Genomic DNA, 26,036 nt, shown 5'->3' with positions numbered 1-26,036 from the left:
ACGGCAGGTACACCCTTGCTGGCTGGGAAGGGAACGGTTCTTACCAGGCGAGCTTGAAGCCTTTCATTAGTGCGGTGCAGGCTGTCCTATTGCCATAGCGTCATCTTGCCGCTCGGCTGGCCGGGCATCCAGTAGCATGGCGGGGGTGAGGGGGAGGAGGGGGCAGTCCCGAGCAGCTCGGCCCGTGCCATGCGCAGCGACACGGCTGGAGAAGCCTCTGCTAACACATTTCTCGCTTGCTAAGAGCCCTGTCTGTCCCGACCACTGATCAGCAGCCCCTCGTGTGCGCACACACACACACACACACACACACACACACACACGCGTGCTCTCCAAAATGCAGCACCCTCTGTTTCGCTTGCTCTTGCAGCCCTACTGCAGATAAAAGTACAAGCCTCTTTTGCCGGTCTCCAGTGCTCACTGAGCATGCTCCGTTTCCCCGAAGCCCCACCTCCTCCTGTGCTCCACAGTCTGCTTCCTCTTCAGATGAAAGAATCAGATTCCTGCTCTCTCTCACTCTGGGTCCTCAATGGAGCCATGTGTAGCACTCCTTCTCAGCCCTTCTGCCCCATGATGCTTTATGTGTATGTGAGTGTGTCTGTGTATGCACAAAAGTATTTATGTATGTATGAGCTCATGCGTGTGAGTGTGTACAAGCCAAGTGTGTGTGTGTGTGTGTGTGTGTGTGTGTGTGTGTGTTTGTCTGCACAACACATGACAGGATTATCCAGCTGGTCTTCTAATCCCTTAATACAGGATATACAGAGCACTCTGACAATTATGTGTTTGCGTGTGTGTGCAGGGAGGTTGCATGTGTGTATGTGTTCAGTCTTTGAACTCTAGCCTGGGGAAATGCTATTGCCCAGGTGTTCAGCAATGTAACATGCTCTTTCCATGAGGGAGCATGTCTATGTGTGTGTGCTGAGTCACTGCACCCTCTACAGTATCACAAAGTGCCATAGAGCAAGAGGTCCACAACTAGAACAGCTTACTTTTCCCCATCGCTCTCTCACACTTTCTCACTCTCTCACTTTCTATCTTCTTGCAGTCTTTCTGTTCAGCTTATGATTTCTCTTAAGCTGTAGCACATAGAAGCCGGTCAGCAGACTGACTACTTTATACTGCTGCATTAATAATAATTCTTGTGCAATTCCTCGACACATACATACACACACACACACACAGACAACAAAACAAAAGTTTGTCCACCATGTGTGTACACAACAGTGCCATTATCCAGGTGAGAATTGGAACTCTCTCTCTTTCCCTCTTTCTCACTCACACACACAGACACACACACACACACAGAGAGAGAGAGAGAGCTATAACATAAAAGTGGAATTGGAAACTATATCAGTAATTATCCTAAGACCAAGCATTTACTGCTAAACACTTGTTTTATATACTGTCAAGTATGTCATTTCCAGATGTATAAATTTACAAATACATAAATAACAGAGCCACACATCCTTCACAACATACCAGATATTTTTGCATAACAGAAAAGTGCCCATATGCATTCATGTTCCTTGGCCCAAGAGGGACCTTGCCAACGCCAGAATACATGGTGCTGAATGGACAGCTCCATTCCTGATCAGACAGTCCTGCAGCCAGTGCAGATACAGCCATAGTCATGATCACTTTAGCATAACAATATTCTGTAAATGTAAAAACAGGGCATCTAATCCAAACAGACTTTGTACTGCAGTCATTCTGTAAAGCAGCGGCATATTACAATAAAAGATCACATGACAACCATGTCAGGAAACTGCCACGCAGCCACAGACGTAACAGTTTAAAACAATGATACAAATAATAATGCCACATGTTGGCTATAGCATGTGTAATGTTGAACTATCCTTATAATTACTAATCAACGGTACTTTCTAAAGAACAACCTAGACAAATCTGTCTGTATACATGTATATAAATGCACATTTAAGTGTAGGAATACAAGAATCTAACCGATCGTCTGAATAAACCCTTTTTTTTCCCCTATGAAATCTCAACCGAGTGTCTCGAGTGTCAGTTCCAAGGCGGTCATGTTCTTTCTTTCTTTGCAGCTGGCGGCTCTCACGCTCACGTTAAATTCAGCACGGATACACATCGAGCCTTTAAACATTTTAGGCAAATGGACATAGTCGAACTGAAATCTACAGCATCAAAATAAAAGACACTGTCAAAACCACGTCGAAAGTCATAAGAAATCTTAAAACACACTGAAAGGCTGGTATGGACAGCAAGCATGATAGATCGCCAGCTTGAATTTGGGATAAATTGCTTACCAGCTAGATTGATAGCTAATAAATACTTTTTCTAGTAATCTCCATATGACTTTAAGCAGTAACTCGTTTCTATCTTTTACACATGCTCCATTATCCCACTGCTATTTTCTTGCTAGCTGTTAGTTTGCAGACCATCTTAAATTTAAAATTAATTTCATTAGTACATGTCTTAGCAATCAAAAATGGACGTTAGCAACCTCGTAAATAAATACACATTATAAATAATGAGACCAAACAACAATATTCTAAATAGGACTCGTGAACATCTTTCAAAGATCCAAATCAAAGATGCTAATCACGAGTGAAATAAATGATCAATGGAATAATGACTGTTGTACTGTAGCCAGCAACTGTGGATGTGCTACATGTAAATGTATTAACAAAGCCACTAATGCTAAAATACTAGCATGAAAGGATCAGCCATTCCACCTCATGTGTTACTGCAGGAGTTGTCTGTTGTGTTTCTTAGAAGAGATGTAGTCTCTTTTACATTTTACGTCATTTCCACTTCCAGTGGCAAGGCATTTTAATGCTAATGGCCTTTGCGTTAATGACATATCTTTTTGCATTGCCAGTTGTTGCTATGGCAGCAATGAAGTTAATAAAGTCAGAGAAAAAAAAACTGATCTAGACTCTCTAAACTTGTGAAACCCATGGAATTAATGTTGATTTAAAGATCTATTTTTTCTAACATAAACTAGTTTCTCCTCCTAGAACTTCAGAAGCACTGTCTCCAAAGCTCTTTGTTCAAAATGTCCTTTTTCGCTGAAGAACTTGTGTATTTGTGTACAGCAATTATGAATACTACATATTTCCTAGCTACCCCTAAACAGAATAAACCAAAGCCTTTTTCCAAACCAGGTCACGTAGTGGGTGGCGTGTTCTTTTGTCCTTGTGCCCTCCCCTGGACTCTGGCATTGTTAGGTGCCAGAGCTGTTTCTGCAGACGCATTGCCCGGGCCAAGTCGAGGGAGAGCCCCTGCAGTGCCGAGCCGCTGAGAGCCTGTCCGCTTCTGCACTCTGTGGCCACGCAGAGTTCAGAGAGGGCCGACCAATCAGAGAGCAGGACGAAGAGTCAGGTGATGTGGTGACGGTCATGCTCAATTAGTGACCAGTGCCCGGGATGTGGGACTACGCGGTTAATCCCCCACGTGCATAAATGCACACACTGAAAATAGATCAGCTCCAGTGTCAGCATGGCACAAGGAGACTGCAAAATGCTGTGCACCACAGCAAAAGAGATGCAATCAATACACTAAATCAACAAATAATCACAAATCAAAAAAGACGAGTATTAATACAGTAGCAATTCAATAAAAACCACAACCACATCACAAATCACAAAATATAAACTATTTGAAAATTTGGTGAGTTCACCAGCAGGTGCAAGAAATATTTTAGCAGTAAAAGCAAAACCATTACAGGGTGTCATGGATTAATGCCTCTGTAATCACAGATCACAGTAATCATAGATATTATATTGAACGACAGTAAAGGAATACGATCAATAATATAGTTATAGAACTGTCAACTTTTATGACTGAACTCAGACTTGGATATTGCAGGCCAAATGTAACATTGTGAATCATAACTAGCTCTACTCTTACTAAACATTAAGGTAAGGGTGGTTTAACCTGCCAGTAATCAAACCTTATGTTCCACTGCGATCTTATAACCATGCAAAATAACATAAGACACATGCTATTTTTGTGAAGTACCATAGTGTTCTGGCAGCTGTTTAAAGGGTATGGAATAAGCAATATGATTGCCTGAAAAGATGCTAATTAATCACCTCAACTTCTTGTTTATATAGCAGTTCATCTGACCCTTTTAAAATGCTTCACTGAAAATGTTTGCGTTTTTCATAGCAAATAAAACATTTTTTAAATCCGGTTTTTATGTATTGTGTGTGTTTTGGGGTCTAGTATGTTGCTAAAGTATGTCAAAGTGAAAAAAATAACATCAAGTTATATAGGTGATGTGCTGAAAAAAAGATACCAAACATTGGCATAGAAACATTATTTAAGGTGGTATATAAAGACAAAATCAAAAGTATTCAAAAACAACCAAAATAATTCAAGACTCCTAAGGGTTAAGATACAGTCTCTCACATACTGTAATTCTGTTAGAGGGTGAGGTTAGTCGGTGAGAATATGACAAGAGGGGATTTGACTAATATAAGAGTGCATAAACACTGCACTACACATTAATGAAAGACACTAAGACGTTATATCATGTTGATCCCAAATGAGATGAATGAATCCAGTGTGAATCTACAGTGGCTCATTAAAAATGACTTCATGAGGTGTGGTGAAATGAGAAATGAATGAGTCAAGCTTTATGCTTTCCTCCACTTGGAAAAGCAGGTGTATGCATTTGTGTGTGTGTGTGTGTGTGTGTGTGTGTGTGTGAGAAGTATCTGACAGAGGTCTGAGATAACCTCAGTCTGCTTTTCCTCTCTGTCTCTCTCGCTCACACACACACACTCATTCTCTCTTCCTCTCTCTCTCTTTCTTGCTCCATCCCTCCGTCACTGTCTCTTTCCGTTTCACTCCCTCGCCCTTGTGCTGAGCTGTGCAAAACTCTAGAAATTGTCCTCATGGGCGCCCCCTACTGGACCCTCTGTGCCCCTGCTGTGCTGCCCTGTCTTGTCCTGCCGCTGTTGGAGAATGGAAGTGCAACGGCTGGCACCCAATTAAATCAGAGGAACAAACGAGATTGCAGGAGTCTCACTCTCCTCCGCCACAGAAACACTTACAGTAGGGCTCCAATAAATAAGCCCTCCCCGCACACCACCACTCTTACACAGAGCACTTTCTGATCTTCTGCACCTTCAGCATGAAAGAGTCTAAAATGCATGTGTGGGCCAAAAAGATAACATGAAATCAAATCTGTATATTAAAAAAAAAAAAAAAAAACTTACTTGAATTATAAGAAAGAAAACATTTTAAGCTAAGATAAAAATAGGTTCAGAACTTTGCTCCAAATTTTGCTTTGTATTTGCAAACCTGTCCTTTCACAAGTAAGCACTTTTTTAAAATATATTTTTAAAATATACCATAAACAAACGTCATTTCTCATTCATAACTCCACCCTAAACTGGCATGAATTGGCTATTTAGAATGCATATTGTGCAGTGTTTAAAGTGTTAAATGATGTGTTTTCTTTTTTTAACAAACATCATCTCATCCATGTAAATGTTTTTCAGGATAGGAGGCCATGGTGGATTATTAATGTAGGAAACACAATCTAGAATTCAGCTGAATTTCAATCTTGCAACGGGAGTAGCTTCTTGCTGTGTATGACAAGCCTGAGGCTAATGTGACTGATTAACCAAGAGGTTTCGTCTCTCCTACAATTAAAATGACCAAGGCAGAGGAAATCACAGACAGAATGAGGGAAGGAGGGAACAGGAAAAAGAAAGAAAAAGAGAAGACTTCCCTCTGTGCAAAAAGAGGGAGCAGTTTGTCATATACTAAGAACAGTAGATGCCTAAACGCCCAACTGATTTTCACATGACAACGCTAATAGATCTACCTAAATTACTGCTAATTAGAAAAAGAAAGCGCACGCACACCCACAGAGTATGTGTCTGAGAAAGCCATCTGCTCAAAGTGAGAAACCTCATCTCATTAGTCTGTGAAAGGGGACAGGGCGAAGCAGTCTCTGTAGAGCAGCAGAACATGACATCCCCCATTGAAGGCCACGTCCTCCTGCTGGGAGGCTGTCTGGAGGAGACTGATGAAGACAGATGAAAGCACCGTGGTTGTGGCCAGAGCACTGCGGCCGTCTGAACCCTGCTCATCACACGCAGCGGGCCCAAGTGCACGTCGGGACAGTCGCATGTACAGTCACAGTGGTTTGGTGGTCATAGCAACCCTGCGCATTTCTGTAAATTTCATGGTCCAGGGCATGGACCAAGCACTTCATGCAAACACTAGCGTCAGATATTTTGGTTATTCCACTGTCCAGTATGAACAAAAACACCATTGAAAAAAAGTGCAGCAATATGAATTGTGTGCATGTGTGTGCAAGTGAGAGAGACCAGTAATTTGGGAAGATTTATCACTACTGCTGTGTAAGGATGAGTTGGGCTGTCCAGCAGGCCCTTGCTGCCTTCTCTGGGTTCCAATGAATCAGCACATTTCCAAGCTGTTCACACATTAGGGAGCATGTAAATATGACCTCACAGACCCTCCATAACCTCTCTTTCTCTCTCTCCCTCCCTCCCTCCCTCCCTCCCTCACACATGTATGCACACTCCCTCCCCTCTCTGTAAGATTCCTTTAGCTGACCAATTGTTCAATAGTGCTACTTACAATAGTGCTACTAAATTGTATGTTAAATTCTCACCAGGTCCTCACCTGCTCAATTCCTAATTCTACATCCTGGCAACCACTACCCATCCTACAACCACTACCTTTGCCCTCAAGGAATTATATGACATACAATGACCAAGATATTATGTATATGGAGATACCGTATATAACACTTTGTTGTATGATAAACAGTGCTATGCTAGTCATAGGCAAGTGTTTGTTTACATGTGAAAACACTATATAAACACTTACAGTAAAACTAATATGCTGTGATAAAGCATTGATACAAATACACATTAATGCACAAAAGGTAGCAAGATGCGGATATCTTGGGCATCAACTAGAACAACACAGGTTTGGGTCCTTTCCTCATGACAAAAGATCTTTCAGCATGATAAGGGCTTCAAACGCTGAAACATAATCAGGATGTCCGCCTGTCCACTCTCAGACTGCCAGAACAGAAGCCCACCTGCATCATAATTGAACCTGTACTGGATCACTTGGACAGGGGGAAAAACAGCCAAAGTTAAATGAAGAAGGTTGGGAGAATTTTTTTTATTTAAGCTGCTAAACACCTTGTGCTCTGATAAATAGCTTTAAACATTGGTTTTCTAAAGCTATACTCCTGTATCTCATCTGATAGCACAGGTAGAGGTTGAATCATGAGTTTGATTCCCAATAGAGCGCATATACTCTCATACTGATAAAAATGTATATTCATGTATAAGCACCACTGGATAAGAGTATCTGTCAGATGCTGTAAGCATATTTCACGGATGGCCTAAGACAGCACTGTACTACGTGTAATATTACCTGGACTCTCATAATGTGATGCTGAACATTCATAGCATTGTCTTAGCACTGCGAGTAAATCACTGAGCTTGCAGTCAGTGCATCTCTGATCCTTTTTTGGCCAACAAACTGAATGACGAGCATATGGTTATCCGGGGGCAAACACCCAAGAAAACAAACATGATCATACAGCCAAAATAAGCAGAGGCAGCTTACACAGACACACAGACACACAGACACACAGACACACAGACACACACGTACACACAAGCAGTAAAAATAGTTGTTAACTGAAAAAAATAAAAAGAACACTAAAGCTAAACCATTATATTCAGCACAACCCAAATGTAAATTAAATATAATTAGATAGAAAAAGTTTAGTTTTCCTAGAAGCAACGAAACCAGGAATGAAACAAGCAATTGTCTGCTTAAATTAAAGGCAGTTGGACTTGCCAGCAATACATCCAAATTACCAAATGGTAACAAACTGGTTCTTGGACATCGACATGGGGTCAGGAATCAAGTTTCAATGTGATTTCGATTTTAGAGTATATATATATATATATCATGCATTTCATTGTTTTTATAATAACCTTGTCAAATACCTTTTTTTTCACCACAGCTTGCATAATAAATATTAAAAACTAAATAAAAACTGAAACCATTAAAACTTCACACTCTTGAAATGAACTGAAAAACAAAATAAAAAAAATGTAAAAATAAAAATAGAGAAGTAATGAAACACACACACACACACACACACACACACACACACACACACACACACACACACACATTCTGCATCTTAAACAGGTTCATGTAGTCTTGAGAGCCTGTGTGGTCCCCACCACCATCATGACTTATTCATCCCAGAGCTTGCCTTCTGTGAGCTGGGGCCAGGGAACAGTGTCAGATTGCTCAGCCCAGGCACTGTAAGCCTTGTTGGGGCTTTTAAAGACTGCCTTCATACTGCTGTTGGGTTTAGGCTGGATGTCAGGCAAACCCTGATGTGGCTGAGTTTATAAATTAGTCCATGGGAATATTTTAGTAATCTGCAATACAAACACGTAAATAAATTAAAATATAAATAAATATTACAGTTTACTGGATTCACCTCAATCACAGAATGTTACAGAATGTAATACAGTCGCATGTAAATGTGTATTACACACTGAACACCAGCAAACTGAGAGGTACACAGAGTGTGAGTAAGTTCAACATTTTTAAAATCTTCTTGTGTGTGTGCAAATTAATATAGTCCAATACACAGTCCAACACAATCCTCAGTCATTAAGCAGAAGGAAACAGAAGAATGTTTCACTAACAGCAAAATCTGCAAAAGTTCCACAGAAGATGGCAGGACAAACATAACTAACCACACCAAGTGTCCTAGTGAAGGGATGGCCTTCACATCCACTCCCTGCTATAGAACTCTAAAGAGTCCATTCCTCTACACAGAGTTCAGATCATCTTTTGCCAAGGTCCATCAGTAATCTCAGACCACATAAAATAAGCAACAAAACAAATAATAATTGTAACAGATGTATACATTTTACAAAAGGTCCCATCAGATCCATGGCCGACCCTTTCCACCAAAAGCCAGAGTGGAAGAGACACGTGTGTACTCACTGGTCTTTGCGAAAGTGTAGTCTTTTCCTGAGAGTGGACACTCGCGGGTGACAGCCCAGTTTGATGGGCGAGGTGCAGGACCGCCCCCCCAGAGCCCTGCTCTGCACCATGGTTGCCCCTCCTCAGATTCCCACCCAGAAACAGGCACGAGCGGTGAGATCTGCCTACAGCACGCTCATCACTAGACCTGCCTGCCTCCACCTTCCTCTGCCCTCTTCGGTGTGCTGACCTAGTTGCCGTGCTCTGCGTCTGGGCACAGTGCGACAGCAGAGCGGTGCTGTTCTCCTCACCTGCACACAGCCTGCTCTCTCCACTAAGGGCCCCTCTAGGGAAGAGGAGGAGGAGGAGGAGGAGCTGCACCCCGGGAGGCAGCGGGTAACTACTGAGCCACGGGGGAGGCGGAGCTACTGTCATGCAGCTGACGGGGTATGGGCAAGCGGAGGCACTGGACAGGACTTTACAGAGGCAGAGGGAGGACTGGGGAGAGAGAGAGAGAGGAGATGAAAGAAAGAAAAAAGATGAAAAAAGAAGGAAAGAAAGATTGACCATCTATAGCAAATATTAGCTGGGTCTTATAGAACACTGCCACATCCACTGTAATGGATATCCTAATTATGCTGTTGATGAATGGGTCCTAAATAAAGCCTGCCCATGATACACACAACCTCCTGTGGAATACACCCTTTTAATCTTTTAATTAGAGCGAGCTAAGAGTGACACAAGCATCTCGCTACAGGGGGACATCACCGGGAACATCCAAATGTTGAGAGGTCACACTGTGCCATGCTAAAATATATTCGTAATAAAGCCTGCATGTAAAGGGGAACCCTGGCGACAGAATGCAAGCGCAGAACCCAACGGCTCCACCTGGACAAGATGTAATGCGTTCCACAAGAACACAGAATGCAGCTAAAAACAACAGTGAAAAGAACATTTCCATGCAAAAAAATAAATAAAAAGTTGCTGATGTGAAGATTTGTGCACCTGCTTTTGCTCCTCGTGGAACACACTTTTTATGAGGTCGAATGCAAAGTGAGAAAGAAGAGGTACAGACAGCGACTATCATTCAGAGCAGAGGCTGCAACTGACACTCCTCCATGTTTGGTATGAGCAGAGAACGTGTATGGATGTGGGGGTGTGGTTGGGGGCGGGTGATGGACAAAAGCCCATGCCAATTCTTCCTTGCAGGACTGGCCTGCGACACCCAAGTGGCACTAGCTGTAGGGGGTCTGTTGGAGACAGTGGGCTATCTCTGTGGGTGCACAGACCGGCATGTGCAGTGCTTCAGCATATCGCTGTTGTCGCGCCCTTGGAACGTATGACTGTGAACATCAAAATGTGAGCTCCATGTAAACGGGCAGACATTTGTTTGGAGAGGTGTTTAGTGCAAACAAAACCCTTGCTGAAAATGTCCAGCAGCTCTATAGGGCCGCGGAATGTCCTCGATACCCACAGTAACAATACCGAATGGATGCAATTACTAAGTGTTACAGAGCTGGCATCCTTTGTGAAACTGCAGAAAAATTGTATGCTATATAATTAAACTGTAAGCTATACACAAGTAGTTACAAGCAGCTCCACCCTTACCTGAGACGTAGAAAGAGGGTTTAACTGAGCCAATAAACTGACAATATTCAAACCTCATGCTCTGTGATATTTTCAGTCCTGGCAGAAAAAAACAAAACAAAACAAACAAACAAAAAACTGTAAGACGCAAATGTGCTATTTTCATGATGTGGCACTGTGCTTAGCCCAGCCCTTTAAAAGGCATGAGATGAAAAATTATTGGCTGAGAAGCAGGTCTTTAATCACCACCCCCTCCTCACTCCAGCACGCTTGAGCCCTCCGCCTGTGCCCGCGTTGGTGTGAATGTTAACCTACACCCCCGCACCCTTGCAACATGTTGCAGTAACTGCTCAGGTTGTTGCAACTGCCTGCTGAAGGTAGGAACCCTAGCCTTCTTTGATCATTTCTGTTTTTTAAAAGTGCAATTCGTTTGATGAAACGTACGATATATGAAAATGACCTTTCCATTCGGACGCCACATGTGTGCAGCCATCTGCAAATGGAATAAGGAAAGCAGGGAGTTGACACCCTGTGGGCAGGATATGGACTAGCAAGAATATTAGGAACCAGAGAACTCACATTATCTTGGGAGGAAAATGCATTTATCCAGCACAGTAAGTAAAAAATGCCTAAGGACTGAACAAAAAAACATTTCTCCCAAATCAAAGAAACAGTGCAGCTACAAAAATATACACCAGAGATACATCTTAAAAACATTATGCTACAATAATATGTAGCAAATACTATGCATGTTTTAAAATATAATCTATTTCTTCCTTTTTTTTAAAAATGCCCTAAGATCACAAACTCCACGCTTATTACAGTTATTCATTCTAAATAATATAATTTATTAACCGATGTAAAATGTTCAGTAAATAATCTAAAATGTGTCTAGTTACAACAGTAACTAGTTACATGAAAGAGAGTCTTGTCTCTGGGTCCTTGGAGTGTAAGAGGTAATTGTAAAAGAAAACCCCCCAAATATTTTCTAGATGTTTCTACACAGAGAGGGTATCCTTAAGCACAATACCAATCCTAAAATATTACAGCACCACAAAATAAAAAAATAAAAAACATTTCCTGTGGTGATAATCTCAGAAATGTTGTGTTCATTTAGTCATAAAAGAAAACCTGCTGTTCAAGCAATTTACCAACATGATGTTCTATTGGCTCTGACAGACCACTGCCCTCCAGTGGACAAAAACACCAGCAGTTCCATATTAGTCGGACCAACTCTGCCAGCCTAGAATGACTTGACCACCAAAAGTTAGTTCAGTGCTATTTGTTTTTTGTCCATATTCCTTTTCCCATGTCTGTTCAATGGCAAGGATTTTAAAAGTTGAATAACTGTGTTAAACTGCATCAAATTAAAACAAATTCGAAACCAGCATAAATATTTGAATTTTTTTGTTAATCAATAATCATAATTACAAATTGGAATTATATCAAAAGCAGAGAGAACATTAGTTCTGCTCTCTCCCTCTCTCTCTTAGAGACAGACACACACACACACACACACACAGTAGTGAGTACCTGTCCTCACGGGTGTTTGGCTTCAGGTAGCGGGTGGAGTCATCATCATGGCTGCTTTGCCGACTGAAGCTGCTTTGCTGACTGCTGTAAGAGAGAGAGTCACAGATAGCAGGTGTCAGAGGCCACGTGCAGCTACACAGTCACATGCACTCACACACAACCATACACAGACACAGCCTCACACATAGCCTCATGTGCCTACACACAGCCACATGCAGCTACACAGTCACGCGCACTCATGCACAGCCACGTAGACACAGCCTCATGTGTCTACACACAGCCACATGCACCTATGCCTATCCAAATGCACTCACACACAGCCTCACACAGCCGCACACAGATACACACGCTCACATACAGCCACACACAGGCTCAGATGCCTGCACACAGTCAGACGCACACCCCACACTGACTCACGGCCACATGCAGCCACACAAACACAGCTACACACATCTGCACACAGCCACACAAATACACCTACACTCCACCACACATGGCCACATGCCGCCACACAAACACAGTCATGTGTGCTCTCCCACAGCCTCACATGCCCACACACAGCCACACACATACACCTACACCTACACTCCACAACACACCGCCACATGTCTCCACACACAGCTGGACATGGTCTCCCACAGCTGCACCGCAACCCTGGTGGGCACAGTACAACTGAGCAGAACAATAACCATGCGTCGGCTGTGTGGACACAGTCAGCGGAAAGCCAATCACATCTCTCAAAATCTGGCAACCGTGGTGATTATCATACTCCGCACACTAAGTGAAACCAGAGAGAATGTAGAGGCGACACTTTAGGCATCTTTATGTACCTTCCTGAAGGACAGCAGATAAAAATGAACCCATTGTCAAGTAATGAAATGTCAACCCTAGCGACTAGAGTCAAATCCAGAAAAAAAAAGGCTTAATTGTGTGAAGATTCACAACATATCAGTACAAAACCAGTTTGGGTAATATAACCGTCAGTATGAACCAAAATGGAATTAATCCAACATGTGGTTTTTGCTCATCATATACAAGGAAACCACATTACTTCCATTCACGTGAAAAGTGCAGCAATAAAGGGAAGTCAGCACAGGTGAGGAAACTATCAGATGTTTTTCAGAGCACTACAGCGTTAACAGGAACAGAAGGAGACTGACTGCTACACTCAATGAAAAACTCGACTCACTTAGATATAAACTCACCCATCCATTTGGCTCAACTGATAGGGATTGATCTAAAATTTTAGGACAACAACCTATACAGATGTAATCGAAACCTCCACATCGATGGGAACCCACTGCGTCTGACTTTACTGGCACTGAAGGGACACACATCAGGACACAGGAGACATGCTTCCGAGCCGTGTGGTTTTATTTTTAAAGCAGAAGCTCCTCGGAAGGCAGCGTGTCACAGACATTAGATGTGCCGAAGCAGGGACATCGGTCCCTTTGCGAGTGAAGCGGCACAGGCTCACCAGGGTCACGACAAAAAGCGGCAAGATGCAAAAATGCAGAAGTTGTCAGGTGTCGATTCTTCCTGGTTCATCTGTGGGGAGGTTTGGCATACGAGTGGTGGTGGTGGTGGTGGTGCTACAGAACTAAGATGGGTGTGGCCCTTGTGACGAGTGTGTTGGGGCCACTGGCCCTTGCCCAACCTGCGCCACCTGCTGGGCAATACAGACCTGCTCTCGCTGCTGTGCTCCTTCTTGTCTCCGCCTCCGAGCAGCTTTCGCAGCAGGAAGCGCTTGCGGCGGGGAGAGGCTCCCGGCGTGGAGCCTCCCGAGCCGCCGGCGTCCTCGTCGCTCGAGGGTGTCACCTCGATGGAGGGCAGCTGCAGGTACTCCTTGTCGGCGGCACCAGCAGGGCAGGCAATGCCGGCAGAGCTCCGCGGGGAGCCACCCTCTGCCTCCTTCTCACTCTGCACGTTCCTCATGCGCCGCATCTTGAAGCGCTTGCGCCGGAGGGCGGGGCTCGGCGAGCTAGCCAGGGGCAGAGCCTCGCTGTCACAACTCACACTCGAGCCATCGTGAACGAGCAAAGTGGGTGGCTGCAGGGCCTCGGTCATGATGGCACACCTAATTCAAACGTGTTTAGTCCTGCAGTCTACCATGTAGTCTAACACAAGGGTCAAAGGTCCTGACAGCTCCCAATCTCAAAGGCTCAGAAAGGAAGCTCCAGGAGTCCACAAACCACCTGCTGAGAGCCTTGGGAGACTGTTTGGAAAACAGTGTTCCAGCATCAGCTCTCAAAGCAAAAGTCTAGATTGTCCCAGCGCTGTAGAGAACATCCTGGCTATTACTGTGGTAAGATGAAGCAGCAGACTCCACTTAAAACACCTCCCAGTGTATCCGAGAAAAAAGGTTTCAGATTTTTCATTGTTATGTTGGAAAATGCAGATTCAGATTGGCTTTGGGCTCAGCTGACATAGGTTAACTTCTAGGAGACACTGGTGCCGGCATATCCATCCCTGCAGATGGACTGTGGTTCTTAACAGAACTCCAGTCATGCCCTAGAGGTCAGAGGAAGGTCAAAGGTTGTACTTGGTATGACATGCCTTCATGCATACAGATATATGCAAATGCTGTTTCATATGACAATGTGGAAGGACACAAAAGAGAAGCCAATTGTTAGATGCATCTTCCTGAAGTTTCTTACTCATACATCCAGCTCATCGTTCACTGCTTTGGAGAGGTCATCCACAACACGCATCTGTGGGGTCAACTTTTAAGAATGCACTTGCATGCTCACCATCTGTTTAAACACTGGAAATATAACAGCATAAAAAAGGCATTTCAGTAATGCGCAAACCTGTGAATCGTGTAAGGCTCTAAAAATATTTCAACCCATATGTGGACACCGTATCCAAGCAACTGCCAGGAATCAATTACAGTATAAATGTGATCACTCTGTTATGAAGTGAGAGGGTATAGTAAAATATGCAATAGAAAGACAGGCACATATGGTTTATCCACATGCCTGGCCTGCACATCACACACTCCACTGATTAACCCCTGCGGAGCGGAGGGGGGGGGGGGGGGGGGGGGGTGCCCTAAGCGACGCACTTGCTGCGCGCGCTATATTGTTATTGCCTTAGAAGAGACGCACGGGCCTCTTTTTTAACTGGCAGTGTGCCTTCGTAAAATCAAACTCAGCTAGTCTAGTGTCCTGCCTCTGCGTCTGTGTCTGTACCAACATTCACTGTAAAAAAAAATAATAAAAAAATTAAAAAAAGTAAACTAATTTAAACAAATACACACAGCTGTAAAGACCCAAGACTTCTTAGGCCAATGTATGAGTGAGAGGACAAGGTCATATAAGCTCTGCGTATCAAACACAGAAAGGAGAAAACCTTTGTAACCTTTCCCTCCACCTGAAAGCAGTTCTGTTAAAAGACATTATGTAATCAACAACTATAAAACTAGCTAACTGTGCCAAACGGACAGGAAACATGCCGTGCATAAGTTTCCGTGGCATGCTTGAGTTCCAGACAGGACCATTATGTCAAGTCACCCTAACCGCATCTCGCAGCGCGACAACGAGCTGCGACTCTGCAGCTGCTGGAAAAGTCCGACAAGCGGTGCAGTGCAAAGCCAGCTCACAAACCAGTCATCTCATTCAAAATGTTACAGGGTGCAGACCAGGATAAATGGATTTTAAGTGATGTCAAAGCAACACTTTCTCACTCCGACTACCTAAAGTGAAAAGATCCTACCTTTGTCATTCCATGACACCAAACCAATCCTGCCGCTTTAATCACACCAGCTGAATTTTCATCTACTTTTTGTTCCGCTATGATTTCCACGTTCCCCTTTATCCGGACGAATCTACTTTGTGTCGGGCGGGGGGGGGGGGTTCATATTCCAGAGATGAAAACATGCATGTCTCAACCAGACAGGCACCAATCTAAGAAACATCTTTGCATCCAAATATTCGATTATGATTCGATTATTTTGTGCTATTCTAATGAGGCTTGAAATGATCTAAGCGTGTTCTGCCTTCGGTGTCACTCCCTCTAGCTCGATATTTAGCGTTTCCCAAGAGTCCAGTTAAGCACCGCTCTAGCGGACCACGTCGATGAATGGGGTAACCATGCCACTAGAAAGTGGGCTACGGGTACAGTAATTGGCTCAACAGCAAAGCCACGTTACCTGATGTGTGCAGTATTCTGTGCTACAGTTACAGTAACTGGCTAAACAGGCAAGCCACGGTACTTGATGCTGTAATCTTTGGATTTGTACTACTGGCCATTTATGAGAATGCGTAAAAATTAGTTCATAAACGGATGCTAAAGGTCGGCATATGTAATAACCTTTCATGAACATAGCTAAGTGTGCACAGAAAAAAAGGATTGGGCATTTATTCAAAGGACAGTAGTAACCTGTGGAGGGTGGGATGATATTTCTCTATGAAAATTCTGAAACTGATATGACTATATTCGATTTAATGCAACTATTATGGCACCAACGGACTTGAGGGAGTGAAGCAGTGGGAGAGAAGAGGAGCACGCAGGATCCCAGACGCTCTGTAACAGAGCAATCCCAGCCTCTCCGCAGACTTTAATTATTTTAAACTTAAATGTTGTAAATAGTCGTATGGTGAATTTAGTCGTGTCGTTTCTTGCAGTTAATTGCAGTATTAGAAATATGTATTCGGTTTTTGTGGTGTTTTTTGGTTGCTTTCCCCCTTTCCGCTTACAGTTTAGTATCCTCTGTGGGTCTTTTTTAAAGAAAATTAATATGTCATTATTTTTTCAATGATTCGTATTGAAATCGCATTCACATTATAAAATAGTAATTGTACTGACATCTAGTGCCTTGGGTGCGTCACAGTGCCGCTTACGACCCTGTATAGTTTCATTTGAGGACTGCAACGAAATCTTATGTGAGCTACACTTTATACAAATAAATAAATAAATAAATAAATCGCTTTCATAGTTTTTTGTCACTTTCTGATTATAATATGACACCTAATTACACCTTTAATTGTTTTCTGACTCGTCTCCGATGCTGCAGAATGTATATGGCTGAATTAATAGCTCGTCTCCTCCCATTTAACTAGTGATAAAATGCACAGTTACATTCATATTCGATAGAAGCGATTATTTACATTTAAATAGTGCTTTGGCTACTCCTCTTGTACAAGGTTGTTGCGTAAAAGCAGGGTTTATCGCACTTTGATAGGGCAGCCAAAGTGTCCTTGTTTATTTTGTGACAAGCACAGAAGACTTTCCCATGGTGAAATTTACATTCCTCTACAACAAAATATGTATGTAATGCTCCAGTCTATTCTGTTATTTCGAGCAAGGCTTCACTACAGTTCACTTAAAGCAATACTGTAAATTTGTGGTATGAAGCCTTTGAAATTCTGCTTGACATAAAATCCAGAACCTTCATCCTCAATAAAACACCTAAAATACATCTCATGTGAAAGAAAATGAAACATGGAATTAGATTAAATTCAGTCCGATTCAGTGTTTTTTACCAGAAGTCCTTGCTAGAGTGGGCTTTTTTCATTTCCTGGCTTTTACACTTCGCTTCTACTGCACCAGCTTTTCCCTTTCTCTCTCTCTCTCTCTCTCTCTCTCTCTCTCTCTCTCTCTCTCTCTCTTTTTAAACACGTGTCACACTTCCTCTGTGACCCTACACCCCTCCTAGGCCTCTAGCCCTTTTTACATAAACCTATATGCGCTCTCCTTTGTTCAGTTGGTTTGGGTGTAGCTCACACCTTTGGCTCCACTGTTTGTATTCACCTCCCACACAGATAATGTGAAATTATCCCTACAAAAGTAATAATGGATTCCAAAAACTTTGGTGACGTTGGGTTCATTTAGACTGTTAGTAAAATAAATTCTATTTCTGCATTTTTCTGGTACACAGTTGATGTAAAGAGGAACAGGCAATGTGATGGAGTATATATTATAATATGATTTACAGGTGCATCTCAATAAATTAGAATATCATCAAAAAGTTAATTTAGGTCAGTAATTCAATTAAAAAAGTGAAACTCGTATATCAATATTAAAAGAATTTAACACTTGAAATAGATCACTGTGTGTAATGAATCTATATAATATATGAGTTTCACTTTTTGAATTGAATTACTGACATAAATTAACTTTTCGATGATATTCTAATTTATTGAGATGCACCTGTATATGTATACTCTGGAGTTTGGCTCCCAATGATGTCACAGCAACCTTGGGGCAGGGTTAGAGCACCAATGACCATTGATAAATGGGGAGGGAAGGATTGTTCCATTATCATCATCATTATTATTATTATTATTATTATTATTATTATTATTATGTACATTTATATAGTGCCTTTCTCAGACTCAAGGACACTTTACAGATAGATATCAGCTTTTTTACAAATACACTGATGAGATAATCATAATAACAATTGATAAAAGATTTGTTACTTCAGATAGAGTCTGTACAAATAAAGATTTGTTACTTTAGATAGAGACTATATGACACTAAAAACAGCCTGGCACTTTGATCATATTATATCAAGTGTAATGGTGTAATTTTCATTTAGGCTTATATCAGGTTATAAGATGGTCTAGGATGGTAACCATTTCAGCTGACTGTAAAGAGAAGAGCAGCCCCAGGAAGTGCATTGCTACAACCTTTAGCTACAGACTTCATCTTTTTAAATATTCCCTAAAGAATGTAAAGCAGCCATTTTAACTGTTCAAGCATTTTAAATGACGGTTCAAGCTTTTTAAACAACAGTTCAAGCATTTTAAATGACCTGACCTCATTTGCTACTGAAATTCTAAAATTTAGTTCTGTAAACTAATTTTCTTGAAGATAGAAGGGCTTCTTTAAAAATTGAGTGAACTGGACTTTGAAATGTATCCTGTATGAGGGCTCATACTTGTGCAATGATATCATACCTCAAGATTTTCCCACACACTTTTTTATGCTCTTCATGATCTTCTCTGGCGCTGTAGGGCTTCCAAGTGTGCAGTCTTTCAGCACCATGCTATTCCCAAAACAGATCAACAATATTCATGACAAGAATAACATTTTCCTACAACATTCCAGTAAAGCAAAGTCTAGCAAGCAGTAATGAAATTGGGCCATAGTTGTGCAAATTAACAGGTCAACTCAGCTTATATGTCCTCATATGTCATTTGGCCTTATGTGGAGCTATGAAACTGTAGAGCTAAAGGGTATGAAAAGTCCAAGAGAAGAATTCGGCATAACATGACCTCAAGCTTTCATAGTGGGACAGCAATAAAATGACTACAACTTGAAAAAGCAATTCAGGGAAACATAAAATAACAAAGTAAGGGTAAGTAAATAAACAAGCATTAGTCAGGGCAACAACGATTAAAACAACCCCCTTCTTGTTGGACTTTCCTAATGTTTGTGAAGCACCCGGAATATGGCATCTCACTTGCTACATGTCCTGTTAGGACCCTCACCCCTTTAACAGCTCCAGTGAAGCCTCTCTACCTCAACCTAGCTCCAATCGCAGAAATCTTCAAATCTGAAGATTTTGTGAAGTACTCTCTTGAAAAATGACTGGTCCATTCATTCAGCCAAACCACTGTTAATTATTATAGTAAGTGATGGTGCAGAAGTCTCCCACTGAGACTGTTTCTCTGTTATTTCTTTTGCTTTATTTACCAGAATGCTTTTGCACTGCTGTTACTTTGCCTCCTACTGACTCCATTCCTGTGTGCCTCTGAATAAAACATATTAAATGAATAATGAATTACTGTGAGTGTAACCGGTGCATAAATGATTAAAGCAAAGAAGCTTGATTGGGGGAAAAAACATGATGATTACCCACAGAGGCAGTTCATAGGTCTGTAATTGTAGAACTGGTTGAAATTGTACTAGTATAAAAATATCCAAATCTTATTGCAGTAGACATAATGGATTCTAAATAAATTCCTGTGCAATATATACAAACACACATAATTTCTTATGCAATACATACACATGTATGTACACACACACACGCACGCGTGCGCGCGCACACCTATAGTGTGCTTGAAATCTTTCATCAGTAAAGGTTATGCCATACCATGCAAATGGCAAGTTTATTTAGAAATATTCTTTTCCATGTTACTGTTCAGCCTGTGATCATCTGTTCTATTTTTACTTAAAACTGCTGTAATCGATTTCACAGCTTACTCTTGCAAACCTCTGCCTGACTACTGAAGGAATCTATGCTCTCCTTCCAAACCTTTTTTTTTTATCAAAGCCCTTCCCTCAGATAATATGCATGCTTAGCATTAAGCCTTCCCTTCTATGTGCTACAGACATGCAGAGCACTTGCATCCGTGCACAGGAGTGTCTTTAATGTTTAAAAAAGCCAAACCATGTTTTGTTTTTTTTCTTCTCTCAGACCAATAATTTTAGTGACTGCTACCAGGATCATTTAGCCAAATTGTTCTTGCGAAAAATCATTTGCAACAGCTTTAAATCCATTGGCTTGGCAAGTATATACAAGCCAGGTATCGGTTTCACCCATGTACCTACACCCATCTGCTCGTCAGACCTGTTCTGCCAACATGAGCCCTGTGGGGAACAGTGAAAACCATGGCCTTGGGGCATCTCCCAGCCCTACAGCACAGGAGTGGCCCACACTGGAGCCCCTACCACCCCATGAAAACATCCTGAGCGATGCCCAGAACAAACACCGCCTGAGTGCACTGAGGAGATATTAAGACTACTGCCAGGTCTGAAGTCAGAGGCAAGCTGCTCTACCAGCTGGGTGGCTATGAGGCACTGCGCCACACCCCAGCAGCACAGGACCTAACCTGTCCACGCACATGTGTTTTCTTTCAAAATCTATCACTTCAAGAAACGTTATGTTGTTCTCTTCATGGTGGCAAATTTACCCGCCAGTAACTGCAATTTTAATGACTTCTTATAAAAAATATGCAAGTACAAACAAATGGCAACAACAAACACAGTTAACTCACAACTTGATCTGACAACGAAAGAAAATTGTTGGGCAAATGAGGCCTAGTTCAAGTCTCTAAAGAGTGCTGGAAGAAAAGCACAAAGGATTAAAGGAAACTGGGTCAGTGTAACTGGTCAACATAGTTCAATTGTTGGAGAGGAAACACTCCAACACTGCCATACACTGTCACCACAAGATGTTTTATATCTTTCCTTCAAGACCTTAAAACTTTCTTTTTTTTCCCTTGGATAATATTCATCTGAAGAGATGTGACAAACTAAAAATGACAGACATAAGAATAATACCATATATGCATAAAGCCTCTATAAATCCTCTAATAATGAAGTAATATTACATCATTCCACAATACATAATTTAATCAAATTAATTCAAAACAAACACAATCTGGCTCATTTCAGCATCTAATTAAAAGCAGTGCTTCTTTGGGAAACCAATCCACTATACAGTCACATGGCACAATGACCATCATCAACCCAGTACTGCCTCAAGTAACTCATTAATTCCGATAACTATATCAGAGCAGAGGAACAATGCCCAAGATGGACATGGCTGTGAGAACACAGCTCAGTATAGGAATGTAATTATGCGCTTCAGTCGACCAACCTCAGAGAGGGACCCATTCATGTGTGAGACAAAGAGGGGAAATATCAGCATTGCCCACGCGAGCAGAGCGGGATTGCTAAAGACATCCCAGCAGCCTGACAGCCCCCATCCCCACCCCCACCACCACATCCCCAAAAACGTCAAAGCAGTGCCCTCAGCAGGAGGTACCATCATTAGCCCACTGTTTCTGCGAGACAACAGTGGCAAGAGGCTCATGAATACAGAGCTCCATTTTGACATTAAGCGTTAAGGTTTGTGTTCCACAGCTTTTTGGACAGTCCCTCAGGATTACGGAAATGGAACGGAACCTTGATCTTTCTCAGCGGTGGGGAGCGATGGAAATATAATGGATGGATTTGTGGTACAGCTTAGGAAAGGAATTCTTTTACTTGACATCAAAACCCCTGAACTGTGCTGTCTTGCAGCGCTAGTACCGACCAAACAATCCATCACTAGCAGCCACATTTCATTTCCTTACTGCAAAGTGCCTGACAAAATATATCTTAATTTATTGCATAATCAGAACTTCCCATGCCATATATACACATGCACATTTATTGCGTAATCAGAATTTATAGGCAATGGTGTTTAAACATGCCCAAATACCGTAAATAACAGCAGACTGTATTAAATAGGCACTTTTCTTTTTCTAATCTTCTTACAAGGTTTGGGTTTAATATTTAATGATGAATGACCATAACACAAAGCAGCGGATGAGCTGCTGTCACAGAATGCTCGCCTCCCACGAGTCATGTGGGTTGGCCTGCCACATGAAGTGGGAGGATCATTGTTGGTGGCCACACCTGCACACACCTGCACCTTGTTTTGCTTGTGTATTTAAATCCCCAATGTAGTGTGCAGGATTGTTGGTCATTGTGGATGTAACGTCTTGGTGTAACAGTCCTTTTGTTGTTGCTAAATGCATTCGTGTTTATAGTTCGTGTTTAATGTTAACCGTTTCATGTTTGTGTTTAGTGTTTGTACTGCTTGTGAATGCCATTATCGTTTTATGTTTATATGTAAATAAACGTAACGTCCCAGTCGCTGGAGTCTGTGCGTCCTGGCCCTGCAGCACTCAGGCCAGAATGCGTTACAGCTGCTGTATGACCTAATGCCAGTTCTCAGGTCTGTAGTATGACAAATACACACACATGCATACACAAATGTACACACACACATATTAACCTGCTGAGCTCTTCAAGGAGTCTTCAAGGAGCCCATCACAGCTGCCTTCTTTCAGGAAAGAACCTACAACGTCCTCTCCCACACCTGCTCCTCCATTCAGACCTCTGCGTGTTCTCTCTGTGATACCCATCCACTCCTCTCTCATGGGATCTCTGCCTCTCTCACACTCACTCACAGTCTACTCTGCTCTCGTTCTGTCCTCTCCCTCTCTCCGAATCTCTGATCTGTTCTCTTAGTCTAAACTCCTTTTCTCTCGCTCCCCCTTTCTCAAATTGTCTTTCTCATCCGAACTTTCTTTCTCTCTCTCTATCTCTCTCACTTCCTCTTTCTCCAGCTCCCTCATTCACTGCTAGGAAGTTGGAGATGTTGTCTGTGTCAGTCTCTGAGGAGCATGTGTACAAGGCAAGGTTGCCTCAATGCTGCACATGGCTCTAGGGAGAACTTTTCATAGAAAACTATTATGTGCCCTTAACTTGACTCTGTCCCTCTTACATCACTAGTCATACAGCTCTGTAACATACAATATATATATATATATATATATATATATATATATATATATATATATATATATATATATATATATATATATATATACGGGAGATATATAGGGTATATATATATATATATATATGTATATATATATATATATATATATATATATATATATATATATATATATATACCCTATATATCTCCCGTTGCACCACATCCCAATGGGGATCTCTACTGGATTGAGATTTGAGATCTGGTGACTGTGGAGGCCTTTTGAGTAATATCAACTCATTATCACGTTCAAGAAACCAGTTTGAGATGAATCAAGATTTGTGACATGGTGTGTTATCCAGCTGGATGTAGCCATCAGAAGATGGGTACACAGTGGTCACAAAGGTATGGACATAGTCAGCAATAATACTCAGGCAGGCTGTGTTGTTTAAACAACGCTTAAACGTACCTCCTGTACGTGGATGACATTATGCTTTACGTCAAGACAAAAAGGCCCATTGCCTCATTGATTCAGCTGACCAGTATCTATATCAAGGACATTGGTATGTCAATCACGCTGGACAAATGCAGCCTGCGGATGGATATAAAAAGCAGAAAAGTGATCAGGACAGAGGGAACTGAACTTGTACAAGGCTGTGTAACAGACCTGGAGGACAGCTACACATACCGGGTGATTCTCAAATCACACAGGAGCCATGAGATTGAAATGAGAAGAACAACATCTAAGTAGCTCGATGGGCTAAGGCAAGTCTTCAAGAGATAGGTGAATGGGAACAGCAAAAATACTTCAAACTGCCAGACCTCTGATACTGTGTACTGTAGTACATAGAACATAAAATGGTTTCACCTCTTAGGACCTTGAATGTAAATGCAGAGCTGATGAAGGACCTCTGTCTGGAACATCTTGTTTCTTTGTAAATCTTGTACACTATACTGAACATTTTACACTGCAGTTACTCATTGGAATGGTTTATTATATTATTACATTTACAAAATTATCTCACCAGTATCTCAATAGCTAAAGTAGTCAATAATTTGTTACACCCCGCTTTTATTTTCTGGACCAGAGAAACTGAAATTGGGATATATTTAGCACTATGCTTCCACCAAATGGAGGGGTCTGATTTGTGGGTGCTGTTATATCAAAAATATTTTAAGTAACACAGTCCTTGGAGCAAGGCTTGAAAAATTATTTCTGCCATCCAACAATCTACTATCTTTTAGGAATCACACCTGCTTCTTAATTAGAGCTTTTCCGCTATGCCTACTTATAATTAAAATAAAAAGCTCCATGCATTCTCCAGGTTTAGGTAAATAGATTTTCAGAGGTTGCTCTTATGATGGATTAATGCCAAAGGTTATTAGCATTTCAAAACAGCTACTCACTTTCATCAGCTGCTTTTTCCAAGCCATCAGATGGCCACACTTATATGTTTGCAGAGGACTCGCCTAATTTCCTCTGCCTAATGAACTGTTGCTTTCATGCAGATTTGCCTGTCGTCATCACATGAAAAGTCAGCGTGGTGACCTTAGCCCATCTAAGCGGCGCTCCAGGGCCTATTAGCATATTGCTGTGAGAGAGTGCTGCCACCCCCACCTCCCTCCGATTCCTGTAGCAGTGAAGGGATGTACGAGAGTGGCAAAGCAGTGGGTGGAATTGCACTCCAAACAGGCAATCTTTCCGTTGCTGCCTGTGCCAGAGTCTGGCAGGTAATTAAAGGATCACGTACTATTCAGGAACGAGAAACACCTCATCGAAACAGCAGCGGGAGCAGCAGAGATATGTGAGTCCTCGTCCCTCTGCTTCAGCTGAGAGACACAAACACTGTCACTTGTCTCCAAGGTGATGTGTTTGGGTGGCACATTACATATCGCACACCTCACCAGTGATCACAGGTTGTACAGAGTTCACATATCATTAGTCACATATACACAGAATACTTCATGGTGAGCATGTGTTAAAAAACACTACCTGTAACCGCTGTTTGCTAAGGAGCGAACTGAGCTGAAATAGAGCACATCTAGCGTTGCTCTGATCCTGCATTGTGTCCAGACTAAGGTCAGTGAGGACACATGTGAGAAGAATATGGCAGAATCACATTAAGCACCCATCAAGGGGCCACGGTACCAGAATCTGCCCCTGTTGCAAGGGGCCGTGGAAGTAGAATTTTGCTCCGAGCGGAAGCATGAAGATGGCGGATGGCCTTTGGGGAGGGCAATGGGAGGTAAATGGAAGTTAACGTCAAACATGACAGCACCACTAACCTCCTGGCTTCAGCTCGGAAGCATCTGCAATTCTAAATGTGGGAAGGTGGTGAAAAACTACAAGTGAAGGTGACAACAAAGACAGCTGGTGAGGATTACAGATATTTCAGAGTAGCAGCAAATACACAAAATATTTGCAATCATTATAGGCAACAAACACATTGTCCAATATGACTTTTTGATAAGCCTGACAATGTATATATGTTGTACATATGTAGTAATAAATGTTACTGATCAAAGGTTTCCAGATTCAGATGATGTACCTAGACAAGTGATCATAGAATTAACATAGCTAATAAAAACTGGGATTTTTAATTCTGTTAATACAGGGTGAGGAGAAAAAACAGGAGGGCCAGCATCCACTACTGGTGCCTGGTGAGGGACACCGAGCACAGTTACACAC

General features: G+C 42.0%; 1 protein-coding gene across 12 annotated transcripts in view; it reads right to left on the bottom strand.

Moving 5' to 3' along the window:
• The window catches only part of gramd1ba (GRAM domain containing 1Ba), a 64,708-nt gene that overhangs the window by 29,061 nt on the left and 9,611 nt on the right, over nt 1-26,036 (bottom strand). For 5 of the 12 annotated variants that reach the window (XR_014118580.1, XM_027015426.3, XM_027015428.3 and 2 more), the window contains exons 1-4: nt 15,838-15,869; nt 14,781-14,887; nt 13,808-14,634; nt 12,124-12,207 (exon numbers count right to left, since the gene is read on the bottom strand). Coding sequence is in view for 11 of the 12 variants with exons in the window: in XM_027015426.3 (XP_026871227.3) it covers nt 12,124-12,207; nt 13,808-14,190 (467 nt within the window). In the remaining variant the exon portion in view is untranslated. Of the gene's footprint in view, nt 1-44; nt 3,454-9,024; nt 9,478-12,123; nt 12,208-13,807; nt 14,635-14,780; nt 14,888-15,837; nt 15,910-26,036 lie in introns of those variants that run through there. The other 7 variants (XM_081701907.1, XM_081701908.1, XM_081701910.1 and 4 more) reach the window with 5 other exon arrangements.

Source organism: Electrophorus electricus, chromosome 19 (genome assembly GCF_041902795.1).
Source record: "Electrophorus electricus isolate QZ-2024a chromosome 19, ASM4190279v1, whole genome shotgun sequence".
Classification (NCBI taxonomy): Eukaryota; Metazoa; Chordata; class Actinopteri; order Gymnotiformes; family Gymnotidae; genus Electrophorus; species Electrophorus electricus.
This window is presented reverse-complemented; position numbering and strand designations above follow the sequence as displayed.